Here is a 16,003-nt window from a genome sequence, read left to right as displayed (position 1 = left end):
TGGGTGCCCCCGCCCCTTCCCACTGCCTTCTGGGACCCTAAAGGACTGTCCTTATCTTCTGCTCCTGAGACTTTGTCCTGGTGGAGAGAGCATGGGCCAAGGAGTACAAATCCAGCAGTGCGACCTTAGGTAAGTTACTAAATCCCTCTGAGCTTCCATTTTCTGTTCTGTTAAATGAGGAAAATGATACCTACTTTCTGGGATCCTTATGAAGGCAGAAACAGTGTATGTAAAGCACCTCATCAGTCAAGCAGCTAATAGTTGCTGAGAGCCTAGAGGCTCTAATAAATGACAGCGTTCAATCAGTGTATATACTTTCTCAGTCTCTTCCCGTTCTCTGGCTCCCTCCACTCTGCCTCACTCAAGTATAGATCTCCAGGGTCTTTTAAAAGCCTTTGCTGCCCTTGCCGCCCTCTCTACAACCCCACTTCTCTCTCTTGTCTGAGAAGGGTCTCTGGGGAGTGGTCTGCACCCAGTGCTGCCACATCCTCCCCCTGCACTCTCCCCCTCAGCCAGCCACGCAGATGACTCTCACTTTCCGGAAGCCCTTTCTACCAGGCGCCTTCCCCACCTTTCCGCCAGCCCTCTCTGTTCTTCTGGTTCTGTCTCTGAGCCCCTGCAGTTCTCAGAAGATTGCACCCATCTGCACGGCTTCCATGACCCCATGGCTGAGGGGATGGACTTAAGCCCTGACCTTTCATCCAAGCCCCCATTTCTGGGTGTTTTTCAGTATTCCCACCTGGAGGTCCCACTGTCACCCCAATCCCAACAAGACTTAGAACATATCAATTTCCCCCCTCCTCCACACCTCCCAAATCAGCTCCCCAACTTCTCCATTGTGGTTAACGGCACCCCTGCTCTCCTGACCCAGACGGGCCCCTCCCGGCCTCCCTGTCTTCCTCACTTTTCTTGGTCCTCCAGGTCTCCTGTCATAAACCCTGGCTCCGTGGCTGACACTGCCTACCTGACCTTTCTGCTCTGCCCGCTCCCTGGATCCCACCTCCCCAGGATGGCACATCTCAGTCACCCGCAGCATGGCCGCCTGTGCACAAGCCTGGACACACCATCACCTCACCAATGCCGTCTGCTCACTCTGCTTCCAGGTGACAAGCCTCAACTCTCCGTCTCAGAGCCATCTGCCATTCACGCTCCACCTGAAGCATTCCTTCTAAGCTCCCAAAAGAACTGCTATTTGTCCCTGGGCAAGGCCCTTAACCTCTCTGAATCTAAGTTTCTTCATCAAGGAAACAGGAATAAAAACTCTGCCCTCAGTAGGATCTGAGGATGGAATGGGGCAACAGATGTAAAAGCATTCTGCAAGGGCTGGGAAGGTACTACCACTTACACGGTGCTACTGTCTGCTACAGCTCCACGTGACCTGGCATCAATAATAAAAACACCTTCCCTTCTTTGAGTATTTCCACACTGTGCACTGTGCTATGCACAACAGTCTAGTTTAACTCTCTAGACAATTCTATGGGAAAAGTATTGTCTCCATTCTACAGATGGGAAACCGGGGCTTAGCAGGGTCGAGTAAACAGCTCAGGGTCACGACCTGAGCGCAGTCTCCCCGAGTCCAAAGTCCACGCTCTTACCTTTCTTTGGTGTCAGCACGGCGACTACACACAGAAAGGAAAGAGACCCTCCGTGCTCACTATTGGTGTCCAGTCTCTGGAGCAGGGATTAGCAAAGATTAAGACTCCTGAGTCCCTCGGCTCTCTAACCACAAGTGCAAGCACCATGGACCCTGCCTGAACCCTCACCCCACTCAACCCTTCCCAGTGAACCAGGCCTGGCACCAGAGTGAGGCTGGAGAGGCAGGTATGAACAGCAACCTGGTTCAGACACCAAAAGGCCCAGGGCAGAGAGCACCTCGTCCCTTTTGGAGGTGAACCATTACTCTCCTCTGGTCCCTAAGAAAAGGCCTGGCAACTCTTAGAATCCCCCACAGTGATGAGCAGGACAAAGTGGAAGGAGCTGAGACCAGGACCTCGCCAGCCCACTCACCTCTTGCCAGAGGCCTCTCCTGAACTTACGAGTAACTTTGCTCCCATCCCGTAAGCTGGTGTTTCTCAAGACGCTATGGCTGAGGGTCCCATTCACACTTCCTGAATTAAAGCTTCGGGGACAACAGCCCCAGAATCTGCACTTTAAATAAGCACCTCGGGCTGGCCCCGTGGCTTAGCGGTTAAAGTGCCTGCGCTCCGCCGCTGGCGGCCCGGGTTCGGATCCCGGGCGTGCACCGACGCACCGCTTCTCCGGCCATGCTGAGGCCACGTCCCACATACAGCAACTAGAAGGATGTGCAGCTATGACATACGACTATCTACTGGGGCTTTGGGGGAAAAATAAATAAATAAATAAAATTATAAAAAAAAAAAAAGACTACACATTAAATAAATAAATAAGCACCCCAATGCCAGGTGACACTTATGTACATCCAAGTTTGAGGACCGATGTCCTAACAAAGTAACCAATCTAGACGTGGCTATTTTGCACCATTCTGATGTCACTTTGTGACTCTATAAAGTCTTGGTTCTCACATGGGCATCATTACACCATGTACCAGGGACCTCTGCAAAGGCCAGGACATGTCTTCTTTTACTTTATCTTCTCCCAGTGCTGAAATGAGGAAATATTCTCGAATATTCAAGTCATGTGTGAGTGTGCTTGTGTGTGTGTGTGTGTTGGGGGGTATGTAGGCAGGAGAAAGGCTCCTCAACTGTGTCCTAACAATTTCTGCCTCTCAAGCAAGGCCCAGGGCTTCTTCCACTTTCCAGGGCGTCTTCATGACGGCCCAGTTAGTCCCCTCACGGGAAGAGGAAATGCTAACTGCAGGCTCCAAAGTCCTTGGGCCAGTAATCTCGAGGCTACTCAGGTTCTCTGGACTTGCAGGCTGTTATGAGCTGAATTGTATCCCCCCCAATTCCTATGTTGAAGTCCTAACCCCAGTACCTCAGAATGTGACTGTGTTTGGAGATAGGGTCTTTAGAGAGGTAAGTGAGTTAAAACGACATCATTAGGGTGGGGCCCTAACCCCAATCTTACTGGTGTCCTTTTAAGAAAGGAGATGGACACTCACAGAGGGAAGGCCAGGTGAGACACAAGGAGAAGATGGCTGGGGAGAGAGGCCTCAGAAGAAACCAACCCTGCTGACATCTTATCTTGGATTTCAGGTCTTCAGAATTGCGAGAAAATAAACTTCTGCTGTTAAACCACCCAGTCTGTGTTACTTGTGGCAGCCCTAGCAAACTAATAGACAGGCGGAGGGAGCTCTTTGAAATCTTATTCTCAACCCCAGACCACTGCAGGCTGCACTGTGGACACTACCGGAGGCCCTGTGAACCACCAGGAAACGTGAGCCTAAGAGAGTCCTGCTCTGGATGTGAAGAGCTGGGTTTTTCCCTTCCTTCAAAGGGGATGGAATAAAATGCAGGTGATGAAACCTGGGGCTAGGACACTAGGAAAGGGGCCCTCTAAAAAGAGAAACACACGGCTTCCTGGCACTGATGAAGCTACATCCAGAAGGACCACCAGTGACCTGCTGGACAAGGACACGTGGTCAGCACACCAGAGGTGGCTTCAGGATTGGAGAGGCCAAATCGGTCTTGGCTCCCGTGGCCCTGGGCCAAGGTCAGCGGCCCCTAAGGTTCACTTCATCTCCTCAAGGCCATCTCCAGTGGCCAACAGCCAGGAGTCAAGATGTGCTGTCAAGACCATCAGACTTACTTTCGCAACCACTCAATAAAGTTCTTCTTTGTTCTGAGCACCGGCACTGCATATTTCTCTCCATTCTTAAAATACTTCAGTGTAGGAAACTCGGAGATGTGGAATCTTTCTGCCAGGGCCTTGTTGACAGTGGCATCGACAGCTGCAAGGACACCAGAGCTCTGGGATGGGGGAGAGGCCAACCATGCATGACAGCCTCAGACGCAGTGCTGGCACAAGAGGAGCCCAGACACCAGCCCCCAACCCACCCTGGACCCATTGGAACTTCACAGGGGGTGGCTGGTCCCTGGGCTCATATATCTCAGGGAATGACGGGACACTGGCATGTCCACCATTTCTCATTTGTGGGCTGAGATGAGGCTTTTAAATCAGCCTCATCAATGAGGTTGTGTAGACTGTAGCTGTTCCCAGTAGCCAGGATCCCAGAAAAAAGAGTGACCACCTTGGGCCTCACCCCAGAGCCATGACCTGGCAGAGGGCTCCTGCGTCCATAGTCTCTCTATACCCCTCCATCCCTGGTAGGGGGCCCGCCTTCTAAGACATGTTTACTCGGGGACACAGAAGTACTGCAGACCTCTAGGACTGAGAGAGCTGCTGCGGAGGTCGGAGGGGAAAGTCTTTGTAATGATTCATGTCATTGATTCTTTACAAGAGAACGGCGAGGAAAGGTTAAGGAAGGAAGCTTACGTCTGCTTCTCCATGGAGGACTTCCGCTGCACCCTCAAACTCTGGCTTCATTTTCTTACAGTGTCCACACCCTGAGGGAAGAAATCAAGAGAAATCCCATCACTCCCATGGTGATGTCCCCTGCCACCACCTCTCTAAGACAGCTGGCCCTCTTCCCAGACACCAGTACCTGGGAGAAAAGGAGAACAAGCCCCAGCTCAGAGAAAAGAAATCTTTTGCTTAACCCATGGGGGTGATGGGGGCAAGAGGCAAAAATGAAGTAACCACATAAACAATACTAGCCATATGTGTACGGGTCCTGCATCCCATGCCCTGCTCTAAGCGCTTCATAGCCTCACGACAGCCCTACAAGGTATGAACTGACGTTATCTTCATTTCACAGATGAGAAAACTGAGGCACCGAGAGGGTGGGTGACCACTACATATGTAGCCACACGTCAGGGCTGGGCTGAAAACCCAAGCAATCTGGCTGGATGCCACAGGCAGTGTGTGCCTCCCAGCACCAGGCCACTGTCACTACCACCATCTTCTCCAAGGCAGAAGGGGGTCTGGGCCTTGAAATGGGAATAAGAGTTCACAGAAGCAAGAGTATTGGGGAAAAATGAAGTTCCAACTGTCCCCAAATGGGAGGAGGTAAGACATGACAGGCACAGGGATCTGACTCGTCGTTTCCAAACTAATGGCATTTTCTTGGGATAAAGACGGCTTTGCCCTCTCCTTACAACCACATGAATGCAGTAAGATGTCACGAATAATAAAATTAATACACTAAAAAGGAAACAAGCGCTTCTGTAGGTGATGTGAAGACATCTGTAAATCGTTTTCCTTTTAGTAGAAAGAGTACTTTCTGCCTTCTATGGTGAGGCGGCGCTGTGGGGCAAAGAGGTCCAGACTGACTCAGGCTGCAGACCACTCTCAAGGTGACCTGGCTGTGTGGGGGCCGCACATAACCAGGCTAAGCAGATAGCAGGGACATGATAGCCTTCTTGTGGAGTGACCTACTGTGTGGCAGCTGAGAGCCCCAGAATTCTACTACTGATTGTTAGGAAAAAGAAAGACAAGAAAGGAAGACAGAACAGACACATACCAGTATTATCAGAGGAGACCTCCCACACCTTTCAGAAGCCACTGAGCCACAGAAACAGCTCTCCTGCCTCCATCCGAGCACTTGGCTGAGACGCAAGTTCTGTCTCCTCCAAGGCCGTTCCTGCAGAGCTCAGCTCCAAGTGGCACCAAGACATAAACATGTCCATTCCATTCCTGCCTGTTCCCAGCCTCCCCAGTCCATGCTCACCTCGTCCTTCCCAGGGACAAGGGGCCCCACAGTGTTCCCTCCCCCCACTGATAACAGAAAATCTAAGTGATCACCGAGGTCCCAGGCCAGCGCCATCACGCCCTTCCTCTGGACAGAGTGCTCTGGGGGAGCCATGAGATGACTCGGTGGAGGAAACTGTCCCTGATGGAATCTAGCCCAGGGAGTGGCTGCAATTCTCAGCTGCACCAAGAGTTGGTCCTTCTCAAATGGGCCCAAGGAAGAGGGACATCTGCAGCTCAGGGTCTGACTAGAGCCCACCAGAGATCCCCCTGAACTGTGGGGGTATCAAGGTCATCATGATATTGAAACATATGAATATTGCTTTCCAGAAATGAACATTTAGTGCTATCACAACCCATTTGTCACTTTCTAAACAATCAGGTTGTAAGAGGGTTTTTTGTTTTGTTTTGATAAATTGGCTGTTTGGAACTGAAAATGTGTTTTCCCCACAGAAACAATTTCATATACAGATCCTACACAGATTCTCAGGAGCGACCACAAAAGCCCATTGAACAGAATGTACCTGAAGCACATAGAGCACGAAGTGCTACTTCTACTTCACTGAACTGTCCTCCAGATGGAAAACACGCAGCCTGCAATCCAGCTCAGAACACCAAGCTGGCCTCCCCCCGCAGGCAGCGGCTCCCACATGGCAGAAGGGAGCGCAGACTCCTCAGCTCAGGGTGGGACTCTGGGCCTGTCTGGGTCACTGACATCCTTGAGAATTCAACAAAAGCTTCTCCTTTCCTTCTCCCACACTGATGCACATACACTCCAAATTTATGTGTAACTTCAGAGGGATCCGGATCCCTGACTGGCTCACAGACCCCAGGTTAAGAGGCTGAGGCAGAGAAGGCCCGACTCCCAGGCAATCACCTTCCCATGAAGGTGGGGTGGAAGAAGACGGAGCTGTCCCCACAGGTGTCTGGCTGGGGTATCCCTTCACGCCAATCCACAGTTCAGGAGTAAATGGGATACTCCAGGGAAGATTCTACTGACTTAACATGAAATAGATATTAAGACAAACATTTTTTTGTTGTTGTTCTCACTAAAATAAAAGGAATAAATCATTCTTTGGGGCTTATGGTCAGGATGCAAAGGCTCTACAACTCTTAAAGGGACACCCCCATTCCTGACCTGCCTCTAGGCTGACAGCTCCCTGCACCCTGCCCTGAGGTGACCACGCCATTCCCCTGTTCCTAGGCCGACCTCCCCTGACTGGGGCAGAGGACGCTCACCCTGCATGAAGAGACTTCGAGAAAAGGAGGCTCAGAGGCACTCCTGCTGCTGATGGGTCTGTCACCCAAGAGTTCGGCCTGCCCTGGAGAGGAAGAGATGAGTGGCCTGAGTCGGACTCACTTAGCCCAGGAGTGCACAAAAGAGGACATCTGGGCAGGCCTCAGGAGACCTGGGCTCAAGGCTCCACATGGCTTGGGTGGAAGGCAGGAGAGGCAGGAAGAAGATGCTCCCCTGCCACCCTCTCCCCTAAACGGAGTATGAATGGTGCTGTCAGGTCAGTGATGGCAGGGCCCAAGGTGAAGGTGCAAGCTTGGACTAGAGTGGGTGGTGGGGGAGGGAAGACAAAGAAAAGCCAGCCATTGCTACTCATAAAAAACCGCTGTTTCTTTCCAAAATGTCCCAGTCAATGTGGCAGGACCCCAGAATATGAGAATTCACCTTGTACTGGGAGAAGTCTACCTTCACACCTTCCTCAGGTTCCAGCCCTTTGATGCCACTGCCCTGCTGGGGTGGCAAACAGGCTCCATATGGCCTGCCAGCCTCTATCAGTGGCAGACTGGAGATGGACTCAGACTGAGAACTGGCTCACTGGGTAGAAGAGCTGTGATCAACTTGCAATGTCTGCCATGGACACAGGAGGGGTGGCTGGAGGATGTGCCAGGAAAACATCCAGATTCTTCAGCTTGCACTCGTGGCTCTTTCCTGAACTTCTAGCCTCATCTCCCAGGCCTCTCTCAAGTAATAAAATTGCTGGCTCTCTGCACTGGCTTCTACACACTTTATCATAGCAGCCCCATGAGACAGACAGGACAGAGCTCATTAGAGCCAGAAATAGTGGCTCTAGGAGAAGAAGTGATACACCCAGGGCCCTGGGGTCCCAGGGTCACTGTTAACAAGGAGATGGGATCAGAAGGTGGATCTTCTGGCTGTTGCTCCCGTCACTGTGTCCACATGGGCTGACCTTTTCCCTGAAGTTCTTCTGTCCCCCAGGGCCCCCCCACCTTCATCATAGTCCCTGCCCTGATGGACAAGGCCCCTCTATGGGGAGCCCACCCCCAGGCTCTGGGCTCTGGCCCTGCTTTGAGTCTCTAGTTCACTCCAGCCCTACTGAACCACCTATTTCTCTTCTACTCATAAAACACTTCTTATTCATATATTTCTAGAGCATTTCATTTTGTACTGCCTTGTGACTGTTATATAGCTGTCTTCTGATATTTAGGAGCAGCAAGGGCATCTTTTCAAAACATAGATCAAATTCCCTTGGTTAAAACTTCCCAATGGCTTCCCATCACAGGTAGATCAAAATCCAAATTCCTTACCATGGCCACAAACCCCACACCATCTGACCCCCTACTCTCCAACCTCAACTCAGGTCACCTTCCTCCTTCTGTTCTCCTATCACACCAAGCTCCTTTCCACCTCTGGACTCCTAATGTGCTGTTACCCTAACCACACTCTTCCTCCAGGTCTTTGCATGGCTCACCCCTTCACAGCGCTCAGGCTTTAGCTCAAATTTCACTTCTCCAGAGAAATTCCACGACCATCTGACACAAAGGAGCCTCACTCCACCATGCTCTTTTCCAATATCCTGTTTATTTTCTTGAACGTACTCAAAACAGCTGGAGTCATCTGCTTACTTGTTCCCTGTCCATCCCAACTGGAACATAAGCCCCATCCAGGCCTGGCTGTCTGGCCAGCTCACCACCACGTCCCTGGTCCTGAGAATGATGCTCCACACACTTTTGAATGAATTAACCTCATGGCTAACCATGCACACAAGGTTTAACTGGACTAAATTCTTTTGGGGTAAGAGTCGTACCTTGTACCCAAATAGTAGCTAGTTTGATGAAACATCTCTATTTAGTATAACTGGCAGCCAAGCCAGTTACTGTGCACGCACCCTCCCCTCCCCACCACCATTTATATACTTCCCTACTCCTTACTAGGTCTGGAAAACAAACATTTTCAGAAATCTCCAACATCTGTGGACGTTGCTCTCAAGTTTTCCATACATGCCCTAGAGTGCTCCTGATATTGTTATGGTTTCCACTTCTAGCATCAATTCCCTCAGCTTCCTGAACAAGATACTAAGGCTAAGCAATAAACTTCTGTAAACAGATTTTACGACGAGGAGAGTGGCCAGGCCCCGAGGAGGAGAAAGGTCTGGCCAAACAAACATCTCTCTTGCTGGCACCTGCCTGTCCTAGGGAGCTGTGAGTGATGGACGGTGCCTGCCTTGACCTGGGCCTGGCCTTCAGGATGTCCTGGCTGTGTGGGCTGCGGGAAAGCCAGAGGAAGAGGGTTAGATGCGGGAGCAGGACTCCAGGCCACTGCATTTTAGTGTCCCAATTGTGATTTGACAGGTCATTAAGTTTTACTGCCACACTTCCTTGTTGGGTTTTTATCATCTGCGTAAGTGCGCTTAAGCCGATTTTCATGACCTGGCACAGAGGCTGCCCATCAACTCCTTGATCATACTCTTCTGGCTGTGGAATGTTGGCCTCCCGTCAACCCCAAGCCTTAAGATTCCTCTGGATTCCATTAACTTCAATTACACCTATGATTTTATTACAGACCAGCTATGGAGACTTTCCCAGATCCTGGAACCAGAATTTTCCAGGGGATCAGATTAACCTGGAAAGCTCCCTGGTACCTGGGACTCTAGAGGAGCCTGGATTTTCCTATTGAAACTCCTGCTGCCTTGCCTGGGACCTGGCTTGGGGCATGCCAGGGAGGTGGGGCTCCTACAGATGCTAGTAGAAACAGTGATGTTTTAACATTGTGACGGGCCCCCACAGACCTCAGGGCTCTTCCGAGGCTTCCAGCTGTGTACACACCACGGCTGACTCGTGGACACTCACAGACACTCTGGGGCAGACTCACAGGCTGATGGAGGCCTCTACCCAGCACACAGCCCTCTTCTTGTGCAAAGAGAGAGTGGGGCTTTTTTTATTCCTTGTAAAATGTGGATAACAAGCTTCTACATTTTTTCTTCCAGGCTTCTACCCTAAGGAAATAATCTGACATGTGGACAAATATTTATGCATGAAAATGTGCTCTGCAGCATGATTTATAATTGGGAAATATGGTAAACAACTAGAAGCTTCAGCACTACGGCACTGGTTAAGTAATTTATGGTGCCATTATACAATGGAATATTATGTGACCACAAAAAGCATGCATAAAAAAGGATTTTTAATAACACAAGAAAATACTTACAAGATGTTAAGAAAAATGTAAAGGAAAAAGATGCATGGAAAAAAGGACTTAAATAAAATTAAATTACTTCCTCCCACCTGGCACAACAAACAAATGAAAAATCTAGATGAATTAAAGAACAAGATGAAAAAACAAAAATATTATAACAAAATACAGGGCACTATTTTTATATCCTAGGGGTGGATTTCCCATGCAACCCACGAATCCCACAGGTCAGGATGGGGAAAGGCAGGTTTGCAGAAGGCTCACTGGTGAGGCTGTGGCCTCTAGGACTGCCTGGGTTTTAATCCTCGCTCTCCCTTTTTGGCTATGTGACCTCTGGCAAGTTTCTCAACTTCTTGGGGCCTCCCTTTCCTAACCTGTAAAATGGGGATAATCATGATATTTACTTCCCAGGGTTTGTTGTGAAGATTAAATAAGTTAACATATGGAAAGTGCTTAGAACAATGCCTGATCCATAGTAAGTGCTCAATAAACATTCTGGCTCTTATTCGACCACAAAAAATGTAAAGCTTTTGTACAATGAAAGGGCACCATAAGAAAGTTAAAGCAAGCAGCAGACTAAGAACATCTGGAACACAGAAACCAGATAAAGATTAATATCCATAAATACAGAGTTTTAGGTCAAGAAGAAAAAGACAAACCACCCAGTAGAAAAACGGGCAAAGGGGGTCAACAGGTAGTTCACAGAATAAACACGGAAGGCTGATTATCAGGAGAAAGGAGGCTCAACTTCCCTGGAGGCCAGGGAGCTGTGGACAAGCTGCCCTTTCGCCCAGTTTAGCAGGAATATAAAAGGCTGATAGTACCACGGCTGGTGAGGTGGCAGGCTCCATCACACGCTGCCAGTGTGGCCAAGCCTTTCCGGAGGGAAGCTGGCAGTGCCTATCAAAGCACACTGACCCCATAGCTCAGCAACTTCACTTTCAGAAATTAGTCATAAATATTTAGACACATTCCCAAGTACATATGTTTACAAATGCTCACTGCATTGTATGGATAGTCAAAGACTAGAGACAAATGTGCATCAATTGGGGAATGGTTTAAAATCTCTGGCATATCTAAATCATAAAATACTATTCAGTGGTTAAAAATTCAGATGGATATGTAGATGTAAATGCATCTACATTTACAGGAAAATATCTTCAAGACCTACCGGTGAGTGAAAAACAGCAAATTACAGAAAAATGGACAGGGAATGAGATTATTTATGTAAAAAAAACAAAACAAAACCCTGTTTTTTAGGTAGAAGCACAGGAGGAGGAAGATACACCAACTGTTAGCAGTGGTCAACCCTGGGAAGGAGGACGGGGTGGGGAGCGGGACTTCCACTGTCTGCACTATATTCTCATGTTCACTGCCAATAACAAGAATGTTGTTAATATTATTCTTAAATTATTTGTGCAATTAAAAAAATAAAAGTGACTGCACAAAGGAGTTTTATGGCATGATGGTTACACAAATCTACACGTGTCAGAAAAAAATTTAACTGTATGTTAATTTAAAAAATAAAAGTTAAAAACAAGGGGAAAAGAAAAAGAAAAGAATCTAGAAGGAATGATGCCAAAAAGTGAAAAGTAATTGTTTCTGGATAATGGGATTATAGGCAGTTTTTTCCTTAATCATTTATATTTCTTTGTTCCTTCTAGATTTTCGACAAAGATCACATATTACTTGAGAATAAGACAGAAATGAAGTAAGCAGCAGAAAGTCTGGAGTCTGACAGGGACCTGCCACTGAATCCAGAGAGACAGCCCAGCTCCTGGAAGGCAGGTGGGGCCCAGCAGCCTCCAGCACACACCTGCTGGTAGCGAGTTGTGGGGAAGAAAATGTCTCATCCCGGGCCTGCTGCCAAGGAAAGGGGCAGTCGGAGCAGGGCGGACGGGCAGGGCTGGGCCCTGTAGCCTTGGGGAAGGGGTGGCAAGGGCGTGCTCTGCTTCCCAGCAGCTTCCTTCTTTGTCTCCCTGCCTGCCCCTCAGCACCCACACGGGAGAGGACCCCTCCCAGGGAGCCCCCACTTTGTTCCTCCTCCCATCCCCACATAAGCGACGCTCACCGAGGCAGTGTTACGGGAGCATCGCGTCCTTCCCAGCCTAACGCTGGGCTGGAGGTACACGGAGGATGCTACTGCAGCAAAACAGACAGTGAGGAGAGAAGACAAGTGCTGTACTATCTGCCTTTTCTCACTCAGAACGCTGCAGAAAGGAACAAAAGGCACCACAGAGCAGAGCAGGAGCAGTCAGTGTCCTGCTGCCATGCCTTTTTCGGACACCATCTCTGTCCTCTGCAGGATCAAAGAGCTGGGCCTGGTGCTGCAGCCTCCTGCACCCCGGCCAGAACCCACACTGAGGGCCAGATGGATGACAAAAGGGGAGGGGCTGAGCGATGGAGAGGCTGCCCCCAGGGCCATGGGCCCAGACTCTGTCCATGCACTGCACGGTGCACACTCCTCTCAGGGCCCACTGCTCACACTGCACTCAGACTGTCCTCCCCAGGATGCCTGCCCCCATCCTGGAGGGCGGGGTCCAGGGGACAAAGCTGTTTGTAAATCTCAGCTCCCCCTGCTCCCTCAGTGTGACCCGGGCCAGGACTGGAGCTAACGTCTGTGGAGGGCCCTGCACTGTGCTGGGCCTGGGCTTATCTGTTCGCTTCTCAGGCATCAGATGTAGAGGCTGTAAGAGAATCTGTGTGGAGTTTCTAACGGACTTCAGCTGGGAGGGAAGGGAAGGGAAAGGAGGTGATGAGGCGAGGGGAGAGGCTGAGGTGGGAAGTAAGTGGCAAGAAAGGCGGGAAAGAGCGGGCAGGGGGCCAATGGAGATGTCTGATAATACGCAACAACCAGGGGCCTGTGTGCCTTTCCTGCCAAGAACTCAGGAGTGCGGCCCTGCAGGCACCCACAAAGGTTCCAGATAGAGAACCAAGGGACTTGCCTCTGCAACCTTCAGGTGCCAGGGAGCTCCCACCTGGGCAGGCACTGGTCAGGATCAAGGCTGAGACTCTTTCTCTTCCTGGCCTTTCAAAGTGGGACCCGGAGAGAGAGTAACATTGACCACTTACTCTGTGCATAGAAATAATACCGCAGAGGGAGACCGTGGCTCTTTCTGGGAGTCAGTGTCAGGAACAACATTAATTTTCTTCTCTATACTTTCCTATACTATCCCTCTATAAAATGTACACGCATTCATTTTAAGTTAGCATAAAAGTAAATTCAGCTTTTCAGTTTGAGCCTATTTCAGTCTGTTGGGATCTTTTAAAATCTTAATGCAATTGTTCAATATTTTAGCTAGCTATCATTTTTCCAACTCTAACCCTTGCAGATTTGGAAGTACGCCTTGTTTTTTATCATTTCAACAAAATTGCTGATTAAAAAACAAGTACCACCTTCTAGACAGAGCCAGGCCAGACTCACAGTCACAGGGCACCAAGGAGACGCTCCCCTCAGGGGGGCCCCATCCTGCCCGGTTCTCCCCATCTCCCCTTCGCAGTCAGGGAAACAGCGACTCAGTTTTGATAAAAGAAAGACATGCTAATTCATCAACCTAGTAATTCTATCCCAAGAAACAGACCAAGCACATCCGGCAGCTCTTAGTAGAATTTACGGTCTTCTGCGGTGACAGACCCCAACTTATTTTTCTAAGTCTCCAAAACAGCCTGTTTCTAAATCCTCCCTATGTGGTCTGGGACTGATACCTGTAATACTGTGACTTCCAGACTTCACCTTTTATGCACTTGGGAAACCTGGGACAGCACTGCCAGTGTCTGGCCTCCAGACATTTGTCCTTTTCTCTGGGTCCCTCTGTGGGTTTTCTGAAGCACTCTGGCATGAGATGCACAGCCAGGCAGCTAAGAGCTCTATGCTCTCAGTCCACCCCTCCTGGGCTCCAAATTCTCTCTAAACCATGTGCCTTCCATCCCTTCTGTGGCTCAAGACCATGCTCCTAGATAAAGAAGGAGAGCTGGGCAGACAGATAACCTGACACAGAGCCGTTCCCATCTGATGGCACTTTAAGAGGCAATTCATTAGGAAGCTTCACCTCACACTTTTGCCCTGATCCCTCTCGCTCTGTCAGTCCAGCAGAAATAAACCTGCATGTGTGCACACGTGCAGACCAGGGGGCTGGCAGACACCTCACTGGAGAATGCAGGGTCCCTAACAGGCAGACACCCACCAACAGAAGCCTCTGACATCTCCATTTGCTAAGTTTGAAATCAGAGCCCCCTCAACAGGGCTCTACATAGAGCAGGGTGGTATTTGTAATATTTGCTAATGACAATGACTAATGGGGAAAACAAAAGCTGCCATCTGGTTTCTAGTTCTCATTCTCTAATTTAGCTCTAGAACAACTTCATTTGTTTGTTTTCTCACTCACTAAGCCCTTACTCAATGCCCATAGGTGACTGGGGTTGGTGCGGCCGGGGCGTGATGAGCAAGATCCTTCTGGTTCAGGGATGGAAGAGGATGTGTCATAAGGGGAAGGGAAGGGAGGGACCCTATAGCCAGGCTCCTGGGGACCCCCGACTCCCCCGCAAGCATCAGCTAACTACAATGGATTGCTCACAACCTGAGACCACAAAAAAGGAACAGACAAAAAAATGTCCAGTTTGCAACCAGAGTTCTTAAAAAAAAGGGCCTAATAAACAATTATTAAATGATTCCAATCTATCTGGTACATATTGTTTTCGGAAAATTTACTAGATCATAAAGCGGACACATACTCTTCACGCTGGGATGCATACACCACGAACCACTGCTCACACCACTCTGCACTCTTCCAGGAGCCAGGTGGGCATTCTGTTTTTTTTTGTGAGGAAGATCAGTCCTGTGCTAACATCTGCCAATCCTCCTCTCTTTTTTTTTTTTGCTGAGGAAGACTGGCCCTGGGCTAACATCCATGCCCATCTTCCTCTACTTTATATGGGACGCCACCACAGCATGGCTTGCCAAGCGGTGCGTCGGTGCGCACCCGGGATCTGAACCGGCAAACCCCAGGCCGCCACAGCAGAGCACGCACACTTAACCGCTTGAGCCACTGGGCCAGCCCCCAGGTGGGCATTCTTGACACAGACTGGAGGACGGATGCAGGGGGGTGATGTTCCCAGGGGGGCTGAAAACAGCCAGCCGGGATCTGCCTTCACTGGGACGCAGGCAAGGTGACAGCAGCTCTAGATGCAAAGTAACTTCCTGCAAGGCTCGCTCCCATCGGCACCTCTGAGACCAGCGGGGACAGCACAGACCAGCTGGGGAGAGCACAGCACGCTGCCTGGCGGCAGTTTCTCAGCTACCTCCAACCACAGAGCTGCCCTCGCTGCGGCCCTCTCGGGCTGGGGGTGACGTGATCCTAAGGCCCTGTCTGTCATTGCCCTTCATGGGGGCTCTTTGAAACTTAGTTTTTTGGTTTTTCGTCAGTTTTCTGGAAATTCAGAAGGAGAAGGTCCATAGGGAACACTTTTCCTTTGGATTCTTTAAGAATTTGGCACTTATAAGAAAGAAGGAGTTGGGGAAATCCCAACAGTGGTCCATTTATGAACAATTCCCGACTAACCAAACCCCTGTGATGGTGCCAGGGAAGAGAGGGTGCGCAGACCAGAGGTCAGCAGTACAGGATTCATGGGGTTGTGAACGACTCATGCCATTTCTCTGTGCGACAGTCTTCTTATCTGTAAAGTGGGGCTAACCATACTTGCTGTGTGGCACTGTGGGTAAGATGAAAGGCGGTGACCCAGGAAGAAGCCACTTTGTCACTGTAGGGTGATACACAGCTGTTAGCATAAGGATCCCTGTGACAGGGCGATTAATAATGTATCTCCTCACTG

At 49.8% G+C, this 16,003-nt stretch overlaps 1 protein-coding gene across 1 annotated transcript in view; it reads right to left on the bottom strand.

The window, feature by feature from the left end:
• PDIA5 (protein disulfide isomerase family A member 5) overlaps positions 1-16,003 on the bottom strand; it is an 88,319-nt gene that overhangs the window by 11,903 nt on the left and 60,413 nt on the right. The window contains exons 12-13 of the mRNA XM_004424496.2: positions 4,417-4,487; positions 3,730-3,890 (exon numbers count right to left, since the gene is read on the bottom strand). Of these exons, the coding sequence (XP_004424553.1) occupies positions 3,730-3,890; positions 4,417-4,487 (232 nt within the window). The remainder of the gene's footprint in view (positions 1-3,729; positions 3,891-4,416; positions 4,488-16,003) is intronic.

The sequence above is a fragment of the Ceratotherium simum genome, chromosome 15, assembly GCF_057802395.1.
Source record: "Ceratotherium simum simum isolate JZ-2026a chromosome 15, ASM5780239v1, whole genome shotgun sequence".
Lineage (NCBI taxonomy): Eukaryota > Metazoa > Chordata > Mammalia > Perissodactyla > Rhinocerotidae > Ceratotherium > Ceratotherium simum.
The sequence above is the reverse complement of the archived record's forward strand: the minus strand, read 5'-3'. Positions and strand labels throughout refer to the sequence as shown.